This window comes from Eumetopias jubatus, unplaced genomic scaffold (assembly GCF_037043125.1).
Source record: "Eumetopias jubatus isolate StellerSeaLion01/CBP00866 unplaced genomic scaffold, mEumJub1_p1.0 scaffold_3, whole genome shotgun sequence".
Classification (NCBI taxonomy): domain Eukaryota; kingdom Metazoa; phylum Chordata; class Mammalia; order Carnivora; family Otariidae; genus Eumetopias; species Eumetopias jubatus.
In genome coordinates this window covers 81,643,250-81,655,669 of record NW_028274809.1, presented here as the reverse complement: position 1 = coordinate 81,655,669, position 12,420 = coordinate 81,643,250, and the positions used below count along the sequence as shown (strand labels likewise).

The following is a 12,420-nucleotide window of genomic DNA, read 5'->3' as shown; positions in this document are numbered from 1 at the left end:
AGCAGTGATGCTACCAATGCTAAGTATTTTGGCAAAATATCCCCTAAAAATCTGTAGACTATTGCACAGAACCAGTATGTAAGCCTTACCTTTACTGAGACACTGCTGAAAAGTAAATGAGAGTGATCTGAAGACTTAGAAGGCAGGGAAGGAACAGCTACGTCTGCAAAAAAATAGGTTGAACTGAAGATTTTTTTTTTTTCACACAGAAATATTACAGTCCAATCTATACCTGATACTTCTTGAAAACCAGATAAATCACTTCTTAGAGCATACTTAAAAATACGTGACGAGAACCAGTTAATGAATTTTAGTTCTTGATAGTGGGGCTTTGGTGTCAGTCAAACCTGAGTTGAATTCCAGGGTCTGTCAATCATTCTCTTCCTGTGTGATTTTGAACACTTGCCACTACAATGTTAGTTTTCTCAACTGTAAATAGTCCCTGAATATCACAAGGCGTTTGGTAGTTAAAAGGATTATGAACAACACGAGGATGGAGACTGCCTTTTGAAAACAGTATGTAATCAAATATTCTTGAATAAATGAAGTCACTAACACTTGGCAAATGCTTATTAAATTTCATTCTAAACAGATACCTGGAATTAGTTCTTGGACTCCTGAATTTATAAGGTGAGCATTTCTACATTCCCTTTAGAGATTTACTTTTTGATACAAATAAATTTAGTCAATAGTGCCAAATACTTCCCATTAATTGTGGGAATGGTTTCCAGGCATTTCCTAAACTCCCTGTTAAAAACAAATTCTGATCCTTTGGGGCCTAGGAGAGGCCCAAGAATTTTTTTTTTTTTAAACATTCCATGACATCTTTAATGAAACTGGGAAGAATTTGCCTTTTAAAAAATTCTACAAGGGATTCTTTTGTAGATGATATGATTAAGTACCATCTTTTGAGAAGCCTGGAAGAAATTCATGTTCAAACTTTTCACTTTTTTCTTCCATGTGAACTATCTTCTGCCAAACTGGTCAGTCTCCTGAACCAGAAGACCTGGGTCTGGGGTAGAATCCAAAATTTCCATGGATAGAGAAAAGAAAATGTGGCACCTCCCAGTGGACCAAAAGATTCCTCAGTACACCTCAACTCTTACCATTGTTTCTTTACTGCTTTTAGGATTTGTAAAAACACTTGGCTGCTGGGTTGAAACGAACTCTTCAAATATACCGCATAAATACTTGACAAGTGTTAAATAAGCATATGGTTCACTCCCTGAAACAGTCACATTTATTTCTTTGCACTGCTACTTACAACATAATCCAAATCACTGGAGTTATAAATCATGTAACTGCTCATGATTCAAAGGCAAGACACAGTCAAGACACTACATGTGTAAGTCTCCCATAAATACAAAAATACAGATTTATAAATATAAGAAAATGTAATAATATATCTTGCTAAAGGACAATAGCCTTGAGTTCCTTACAGAAGAATGCCTGAAACTCCATTAACTGAAGCCACTGGTTATATTCATAACCAGCTTAGTGAGGATGTTGCCCACTGCCTAACATCTGTAGGACAGTTGGGGTATTTCTGCAAAGCATTCATAATTTGAGTATTATCCAAAAGTAGTTTCATCAGCTGGTACTCTCTCTGTGTATTTACCGAAGTCCTTTCCATGGGCCTTATTAATTCTAACTGTTGTAAGTGTTCAAAAGCCTGGAAGATGAAAGAAATAGTTTAGGTTGAATAGGGGAAGTAAAATAATGTTAATCCAGAGAACAATTAGGGTTGTGTTTAACTGTAGAACAGAGTGCCAGGAAACAAAACTTAACAGAAATCAGTAGGGATCAAAAACAACTCTCATCAACCTCATAAAAACTTCATCTATCAGGTGAGGCAGTGTCAATATACAGTTATCTGTCCCTGCATTGTTGAATGTGAACAGGGCAAACTCTAATTCAGTCTGCACAATATGGTTTTTCTTCCAAACCTCATTCTGTACCATATCACCTGCTAGTACTTAAGGGAAGGGCTTCCAGTTCTCTCTATAAAAATCTAACATCTGATAAGACCAGTACTTTAATTACCTAGGTTATTAAAATTTGCATTTACATTCCCTTTCTAGTTTTGTAAGACTTTGCTACGTAGAAGTTTAACACAGCTGCAAAAAAAGCCAGAGGCAGGAAAGACCCCTAGGAGTACACCAAGCCTATTCAGCTGACCCCACAAATAAATGATTCAGCAGAGTGGTATGGGCATGAAGGAGAGAAGACAGCCTCCTTTTTCCCTCTGGAGAGCATGCCACAACCTGTCACAAAATCCCTTTCCTCCATCTTCCCCCTCTTAAAAGGGTTGTTTATTATCTGTTTCCTCTCACCTCTAATATTCACGTATTATGTCTTTTCTAACTCTGTTGTTTTAGGTATTTTATTGGCATATGAAAAAAAAGCCATTAAATCATGACATGGTAACTATTAAATATTGACCCAGTGAAACACATTCTGGAGCTTTCTATTCTTACAACCACACTGTAAAAAAATATCACTGGAATATATTCTTTATGTATCATAAAAAGTCTTCTGATGAAAAGAGAAATAACACAACCACCATTCATTTCTGAAAATGAGAAAATACCAGAGGCTGCAGGTATTATTGGGGCTGAATAAAATTGAGATTTAAAATATTTCTAGGCAGCAAAATACTTTATTTAAAATGCAGAAACGAGCAGGAACAAAATACAAATCACTCACAAGAATTTAAATGTTCATGTAATCCTTTGTACTCATAACCTCCACAAACTATGACTATCAGACAGACATGGACATTAGGAAGGGAAAAAACCAACCTCCAGTAGGATGAACACATTCCCTGTTCTTTTAAAGAAACAGTAATGCCCTGTACTCACATTTTTTTATTTGGTATAAGAAATAGAATTCTGACCATTAAGGCCTATAAAGGGTGATAAAGGACTATGGATCTATTGCTAGAAAGAAAGAAAGGAAGAGAGAAAGAAAGAAAAAGAAGGAAAGAAAGGAGGGAGGGAGGGAAAGAAAGGAAGGAAGGAAGGAGGGAGGGAAGGAGATGCTTTTCCCCATAAAGTCCTCTAGAGCTGCACTGTCCAGTAAAGTGACCACAGAGGGCTACTGCTATTCGTGGAACCTGATTTTTAATTTTATTTAAGTTTATTATTAAATTTAATGTAAAATTTGATACTCAAGTCAATTAGAAAATTTTAAGTTCGTTTGGAATAATTCAGAATGTAAATCTACTTCACCTACAAATTTTATGAAATCTAAAGAACAAATATTTCCAATGAATATTTAGTGAATTAAGATGCGCTTTAAGTGTAAACACACATGAAATTTCAAAGGCTTAATACAAAACAAAATAAAGTGTATCACAGTAATTTTCTGTATCGATTATAGACTAAAATGCTTTTGGTATATTAGGTTAAATAAAATTTATCATTAAAGTTAATTTCACCTTTTTAACGTTTTGTTGCTACTAGAAAATCCAATATTACACTAGTGGCTCACATATTTCTACTGGACAATGGTACACTCTAATGAAGTTCCTCAAGTTTTAAAACTCATGATTTAACCAACCCCCTAATAAAACTTTGTATGTCCTCACTAGCCCATATTTTATTCTTTAGTTTTTAATGGCTAATATTGTCATTTTTATCTTTTTACTGCTAAGATTATAAAGCCAACCTCTGGGTTGTACAGGGACAGAATTTTATTGATGAACTGTAATGTATAGTTCTTTGCACAATGCAGTGCTAGAAACAGACAGTAGAGGGCAGTATACTTCCACAAACTGGGAAATGCCTGACTGCTTTAGAATTATTCAAACGTTTCATTTTGAGATAATTTGTTATGCAAAAAAAATTTCTATGATAAATACCTAATGTTTCAAAATTAGAGTTCAACTATGATATATACAAACTGGATGTAAAAACATACCTGTATGCAGAAAAATAACTTAAATCTTACCTTCATGACAACAGGTTTCTCAAAATTATAAACAGAATGGGCCTTCCTTTGAACAAACTTCTGAAACTCTGGACAGAAAGCAATAACAACATTAACACCCTCAAATAAGCAGTGAGGTAGAGTCAGAAAGAAACCAAAGTCTCATCTCACCATTATAGACCATTTGAAAGTTAAAGGGCTCCTCTTCATAGATGTCATTTAAATGTTTCATTGCTATTATAAGACAGATTTCCAAGACTGACAGACCTACGGTAAAAGGAAAACGAATTATGAGTTGTATGTTAACTTACTGATCCATAAGATTGAAGTAACTATCCTCCAAATAGAATGATAAAGTGAAAGATTGTGAGGGGTGGCAGGAGATCAAGGCCTCGCCCAGGTTCAAACGTGTTTCAGTCACTATTACTTATACAAACCTAAGCAAACTGCTCCACCTTCCTGGGCTTAGCTTTCATATAAGCAAACTAAGAATCTTCTTAAGCTTGCAGAGATGTTATAAGGATTAGAGAGAATATTATCAAGCACTTATCACATGGCCCATAATAAACATAAACTGACACTGCAATTGTGTATTTTATTTATTAAAATTTTATTTATTTGAGAGAGAGAGAGAGAGAGAGAGGGAGAGGTGCAGAACCCCCACTGAGCAGGGAGCCTGACCCAGGGTTCGATCCCAGGACCCTGAGATCATGACCTGAGCCAAAGGCAGACATTTAGACTGAGCCACCCAGGCGCCCCTGCAATTATGTACTTTAAGTCACGTAGGGTCCTTGATTATTCAGAGAAACCCTAAACACCTTGAAATTGTATCATTTTTTTTTTCTGGAGAGAAGAAAATTCATTAAATTCTTAAAAGGGATGGTGAACCTTCAATGCCAAGGCTCTTTAGTAGCACTTGATGCAATGTGAACGCCTGCGATAGAAGTCTTAGCTGGATTTCCAATATAGCAAAGGAGGGAGAGCATCGAGATTCTTTCACTTTAAATGGGAGTGATAATACCTTTTGCAGGGCTTAAAGGATGTATGGATATAAAAGTATTCTGTGTTATACCCAATGTTAAGTATAATTTTGAAAGAATTCCATTATATTAACTTAAACTTATAAAAAACTAATTAAGCAGGCTTCTCACCATGTACAATATTTGCTTTAGAGTCCATGCTACACAAATGGTTTGCCTCCATCACATCTGCTGCAGTCATAAATGGGTGTGATGTTGTTACACGATTTAAAGCAAGCATCTAGGGAAATGTGGATTAGAAAAACATTTACATGTTTACTTAGGCATTCTGGAGATATTACTGAACAAAATTTCTTCATTTGGAGTCTACTCTTATGGGAGAGTTAATATTAATATTTGGGAAAGGTATTCTCATACTTGGCTCTATTAAAATATAGTATTTCAATACATACGCTATATACTCTATAAATGTAAAGCATAAAAAAAAAAGTTCTTGCTGCTCTCTCTACCTCTTCCCACTTGCACATCTTATTTGCAATTCCTCAAAAGAAAAACACTTAAAAAGGAGTAGAGCAAGAAGAGATCCAAAATAGGTAAGAATGCTATTCAAAGGTTGTTTTGATTTCATGGGAAAATGGAGTAGGGAAGTACCTGAGCTCACTTCCTCCCATGGAAACAAGATTGAAACTACATATAAAGCAACTCTGAGAATGCTCTGAAAACCAGCAGCTGAGGATTGTGTGTGTGTGTGTGTGTGTGTGTGTGTGTGTGTGTGTGTGTGTGTGTGTGATGCCTACACAAGACTCACTTCAGACCTAAGGATATATACACACCGGTAGTGAAGGGATGGAAAAAGATATTCCATGCAAATGGGGTGGGGGGGAAAGGCCAGGGTAGCAATGTATATAGACAAAACACACCTTAAAAAAGACAAGGACTGAGGGTTCTAGAGGGGAGGGTGGTGGGGGGATGGGTTAGCCTGGTGATGGGTATTAAAGAGGGCACGTATTGAATGGAGCACTGGGTGTTATACGCAAACAATGAATCATGGAACACTACATCAAAAACTAATGATGTAATGCATGGTGATTAACATAATAAAATAAAATTTAAAAAAAAGAAAAGAAAAAAAGGACTGTGATAAGAAACAAGATCATATAATGATAAAGGGATCAATCCAATAAGAGAATATAATAACTGTAAATATAATGCACCCAACACAGAAGCACCTAAATATATAAAACAAATATTAACAGACACAAAGGGAGAAATTGACCATAATACCATAATTTTATAATTATAATTACATGTTATAATTTAACAACTCTTACATCAATGGACAGATCATCCAGTCAGAAAATCAGTAAGGAAACACTGGCCTTAACAGACTAGCCAAATGGATTCAGCAAATATATACAGATCATTCCATCCAAAAACAGCACCGAACACATTCTTGTCAAGTGTATGTGGAACATTCTCCAGGACAGGTTACATGTTAGGCCAGAAAATAAGTCTCAATAAATTTAGTAAAACTGAAATTATATCAACCATCTTTTCTGAGCACAATGGTATGAAACAGGAAATTATTCACAAGAAAAGAAAACTGGAAAAAACCACAAACACGTGGAGACTAAACAACATAACAAGTCAACAAAGAAATCAAAGAGATAATAGAAAACTACATGGAGGCAAATGGGAATGTTAATACAGTGTTCCAAAATCTCTGGGACAGAGCAAAAGCAGTTTCAAGAGGGAAGTTTATAGTAATACAGGCCTACCTCAAGACACAAGAAAAATCTCAAGGTAAGAATCTAATGTTACATTTAGAAGAACTAGAAAAAGAAGAACAAAGCCTAAAGCCAGTACAAGGGAGGAAGTGGTAAAGATCAGAGTGAAAACAAATGAAAGAGAGATTAAAAACAAACAAACAAACAAAACCAGAAAAAACATCAGTGAAACTAAGAGCTGGTTGTTTGAAAAGATAAACAAACCTGACAAACCTTTAGAGAGATTCATTAAGATAAAAAGAGGACTCAAAATCAAAAATAAGAGAAGTTACAACTGACACAACAGAAATACAAAGGATTATACCTAAGAGACTACTATGAAAATTTATATACCAACAAATTGGACAACCTAGAAGAAATGGATAAATTCCTAGAAACATACGATCTTCCAAGAACTGAATCAGGAAGAAACAGAAAATCCAGATACTAGTAACAAAATTAAAACAGTAACTTAAAAACTCCCACAGGGTGCCGGGGTGGTGTAGCGGATTAAGCGTCTGTCCTACTCTTGGTTTCCAACCAGGTTGTGATCTTAAGGTCCTGAGATCAAGCCCTGCGTCGTGCTCCCCACCCACACGGAGTCTGCTTGAGATCCTCTCTCCCTCTGCCCCTCCTATTTGTGCTTGTACCCTCTCTCTCTCTCAAATAAATAAATCTTTAAAAAATAATAAAAATAAAAACTCCCAAGAAATAAAATTCTAGAACCAGATGGCTTCACAGATGAATTCTCCCAAACATTCAAAGAGTTAATACCTATATTTCTCAAACTGTTACAAAAAACTGAAGAGGAAGGAATGGCTATGAGGCCAGCATTAGCCTGATACCAAAACCACTACAAAAACAGAAAATTATAGGCCAATATTCCCAATCAAACTGAATACAATACATTAAAAGGATCATTCATCATGATCAAGCGGGATTTATTCCAGGGATGCAACGATAGTTCAAGATCCACAAATCAATCAGTATGATGTACCACATTAACAAAATGAAGCATAAAAATCATATAATCATCACAACAGATGCAGAAAAGCTTGGCAAAATTCAGTATCCACTCATGATAAAAGCACTTAACAAAGTTATATAGAGGGAACATACCTCAATACAATAAAGGCCGTCCATACATGAAAACCCAAAGCCAACATCATAAAAGCTGAAAACTTTTCCTTAAAGATCAGGAACAAGACAAGGATGCAGACTCTCACCCTTTTAATCAGCATGCTACTGGAAGTCCTAACTGCAGCAATCAGACAAGAAATCAAAGGCACCCAAAGTGGTTAAGGAAGAGGTAAAACTGTCACTATTTGCAGATGACATAATCTTAGGATAGGAAATCCTAAAGACTTCACCAAAAAATCACTAGAACTAACAAATACTTCAGGTAAAGTTGCAGGACACAAAATTAATATATAGAAACCCGCTGTGTTTCTGTATATTAATAAACTAGCAGAAAGAAATTAAGAAAACAATCCCATTTACAACTGCATCAGAAAGAATAAAATACCTAGAAATAAATTTAACCAACCAATGAGCGAAAAACCTTTCCTCTAAGACCTATTAACACACTGATTAAAGAAATTGAGGGTGACACAAATAAATGGAAAAATATACCATGCTTATGGACTGGAAGAACTAACATTGTTTAAGTCTGTTCTATGCAAGCAATCTATAAATTAAATGCAGCATTTTCCACAGAACTAGAACAAATAATCCTAAAATTTGTATGAAACCACAAAGGACCCTGGAAAAGCCAAAGTGATCTTCAGAAAGAAGAACGAAGCTGGAAGTAGCACGTTCCCAGATTATCTATACTACAAAGCCATAGCAATCAAACCAGTATGTTATGGCACGGAAACAGACACACAGATCAGTGGAATAGAAGGGTGAAACCAAAAATAAAGTCACACATTTATGGTCGATTAATCTATGACAAAAAAGGCAAGAACATATAATGGGGAAAAGACAGTCTTCAATAAATGCTGTTGGGAAAACTGGACAGCTATATGCCGAAGAATGACACCGGACCGCTTTCTTATACCATACAGTAAAACAAACCCCAAATGGATTAAAGACCTACATTAAGGCCTGAAACCATAAAACTCTTTAAGCAAAAACAAAACACTGGTCAGTAAACTCTTGGATATGTCTCAGCAATATTTTTTTGTACCTGTCTCTACACATGAAGACAACAAAAAATAAACTGAGACTACATAAAACTAAAATACTTTTGGGACGCCTGGGGCTCCCTGCTCAGTGGCGAGTCTGCTTCTCCCTCTGCCTGCAGCTCCCTCTCTCCCTCTAGCAAATAAAAAAAATCTTAAAAAAAACCAAAAAACTAAAATACTTTTGCATGGTAAAGGGAACCATCAACAAAACAAAAAGTCAATCAAATGACTTCTCCCATATTTGCAAATATATTTAAGAGATTAATATCCAAAATATATAAAGAACTCACAGAACTCATTATCAAAACCTGAAACAGTTGGATTAAAAAATGGGCAAGGAGCTGAACGGGCACTTCCAAAGACATACAGATGGGCAACAGACACATGAAAAAATGTTCAACATCACTCATCATCAGGGTAAGGCAAATCAAAATCATAATTAGATTACCTCACACCTGTCAGAATGGCTAGTATCAAAAAAGGTAAACACAAGTGTTATGGAGGATGTGGAGAAAAAGGAACCCTCCCGCTCTTTTGGGAATATAAATTGGTACAGCCAGTATGGAAAAGAGTATGGAGATTACTCAAAAAGCTAAACATGGAACTACTGTACAATCCAGCAATTCCATTTCTGGGTATTTACTCGTAGAAAACAAAAACACTAGCTCGAGAAGATATTTGTACCTTTATGTTCATTACAGCATAAAATTTACAACAGCCAAGATTTGGAAGCAATCTACTTGTCCATCAACAGGTGAATGGATAAAGATGATGATATACACATACATACACAATGGAGTATTACTCAGCCATAAAAAAAAGAAAATCTTGCCATCCATGACAACACGGATGGATCGAGAGGGTATTATGCTAAGTGAAATAAGTCTGACAGAAAATGACAAATACCGTATGATTTTACTTACATGTGGAATCTAAAAATAAAACAAAAACAAATTTGTAAACACAGAACAAACTCATGGTCGCCAGAGGGGAGAGGGGTAAAGAGATGGGTGAAATAGGTGAAGGGGATCAAGAAATACAAACTTCCAGTTATAAAATAAGCCCGTCTCAGGAATGTAAAGTATAGATCAGGGAATATAGTCAATTACACTGAAATAACTTTGTAAGGTGACATATAGTGACTATACTTACCGTGGTGATCATTTTGTAATGTATAAAAATGTCAAATCACTATGCCGGTATGACTGAAACTAACATATATTGTATGTCAACTGTACTTCAATTAATAAAACAAAAACACTATTATTCAAAGCCCTACACCAAACCAAAAAGGCAGACCTGTGACCTGTATAAGCTTTTTTCCTAATTGTTACTGAACAATTAACCAGTTCAGGTTAGTGTTAAGTGATAGAAGTTACCTACTTTATGTTCAACTGTACATAATAGAAAAAAACTAAAAACCAAAATTATACCTAGAGACAACTATTCATGTAGCTAGTCGCCTTTCCAACAATTTGAAGAGTTCTTTAAGTGTAATTTTCGTAACACTTTCATTTAGTCATTAAATAGGGTAAGCAGAGATAGCAGATGAAAATATATGATATTTGGTTAAATTTGATTTCCAGCTAAACAATGCATAATTTCTTAGGTGTAATTAAGTACCACATAAAACTGAAGACATATTTATACTAGGTGTAAATCTCCCAGGTAAGCCAGGGCCCAGGGTCCTGAACTGAACAGAAGAGTTTGGAAATCCTTGTCCTTCATTCCGTTACTGGGAGAGAACCTGATACACAGTAACTCCTTCTCTTACTCTTTCCTTTTACTGTAAAATACTTCTTACCTAAAAAGGCAAGATAATGATGTACTGGATATCTACGACTACTTCCTCAGCTTACAAAATACAATCTTACAGGATCTATTTCTTTCCCTGGTTGGATTCTCTCCTCTTCTTCATACAAAAAGCCGTGCTGTTACACTTCTACTATGTACATATATATTCCTAGACAACAGAGAGTAATTTCCAAATTTTATATAAATACCATATTGTACTTCTACAACTTTCTCTTCACTGAACATGTATTCTGAGAATTTATCATATTGAGGTATCATTTCTAGTTCACTCATTTTTTCTATTGTATTATATTCCTTCATGTATACTCACAACTTACTCTTTCCCTTATTGATCGATATCTGTCATTTCCCTTTTTTTGCAATTATTAACAAGGCTGCTGCAAATAATCTTGTACATGTCTTCTTGTGCATCTGAGTTTCTCTAGAAATCTAATTTGCCAAAGTACCTAGACATATTTACACTACTAGCAGCCATAAATTTTAATAGTTGCAGACATTTACTATACCATTAGACATAAACTTACCATTAGAAATAAGCATTTCTACATACTAACAATGAGCATGTTGAAAACATAAAAACAAGATATCATTTAAATATGATATTTACAAAATATCAAATCCAAAGAAAATTAAATACTTAGGTATACACTTTAAACATACACAAAATCTGTGTGGTAAAAATTATAAAATGATGATTAAACAAATCAAAGAAAAACTAAATAAAAGGAGAAATGTACCTTATTCCTGATTGAAAGATTCGATGTAGTAATGTTAATTCTCCCAAAATTTATCTATAAGTTTAATGAATTCCCATCAAAATACAATTACCTGGTGAAATAAAATGAGTGTAAAAATAAAATGAATACAAACCAATAGCATGTGTAATGACCGCAGGTTTTTGCTGACATTGAAATGCTTTTGAAGTACTTCCCGCACACTTCTATCTTCTGTGAGACACTAGAGAGAGAAAAAAAAAAATCAAAACAGGTAAGGAACAAGGCAGTTTAAAAACTACAATGTGCCTCACTAGTTGGTGTACCTCATTAACTCTGATATTTATTCATTATTAAATAGGTGTTGGTTTTATTTTGTAGAATACAAAAATCAAAATGAAATTTCCAGTCTATTTTCTTATCCCTTTATGTTAATTAAAATACACAAAAACAAAACATAATACCTGCAACCCCAAACTTTCTGATCTAAAAAGGGAAACTATACAGTCATACCAGTGGGATGATCAAAATTCAGCACAAAACACAGCAGAGAGTAAGAGCTACCATATCGGGGAACACAAGGTAAAGCAATACAAAGAATGCTTAAACTATATGAGTCAATAAGGTAAAAAGAAAGAGTATTCCAGTTATAGGGAACAGCATGAGCAATGAAGGAAGATCATGGCATACTGACAGAAAATGAGTAGTCATGTAACCCTGAGTTTCAGTTATTGGCAAAGTGATTTCATGGAAAGACAAGGACAGAAAAACCTAATTGTGGGCTATTGCAATTGTCCATATAAGAGACAAAAAAGGTCTGAATTAATAGTGTGAATACAGAATTAAGACATTTATAGAAGACATGGTCTGATGGAGAGTCAACTGGTGATGTGTGGAGAAGCAAGGGCTTGAGAGAGGGAAGACAAAAATCAGAGATATTTTGGGGACAGAACATCCCAGGATGAACGAAGAGTGAAATGTGGTCAAGAAGTGAAACTTGGTTATCAATATTTAAGAACTAAATGGAAAA

The 12,420-nt window shown here is 35.0% G+C and overlaps 1 protein-coding gene across 3 annotated transcripts in view; it reads right to left on the bottom strand.

Annotated features, from left to right (window-relative positions):
• Positions 1-1,222: 1,222 nt before the first annotated feature.
• ORC4 (origin recognition complex subunit 4) overlaps positions 1,223-12,420 on the bottom strand; it is a 96,684-nt gene continuing 85,486 nt past the window's right edge. For all 3 annotated transcript variants that reach the window (XM_028123800.2, XM_028123795.1, XM_028123796.2), the window contains 5 exons: positions 11,548-11,634; positions 5,082-5,190; positions 4,102-4,197; positions 3,952-4,019; positions 1,223-1,672 (listed from right to left, as the gene is read on the bottom strand). In XM_028123800.2, the coding sequence (XP_027979601.1) occupies positions 1,484-1,672; positions 3,952-4,019; positions 4,102-4,197; positions 5,082-5,190; positions 11,548-11,634 (549 nt within the window). In that variant the 3' untranslated portion in view covers positions 1,223-1,483. The remainder of the gene's footprint in view (positions 1,673-3,951; positions 4,020-4,101; positions 4,198-5,081; positions 5,191-11,547; positions 11,635-12,420) is intronic.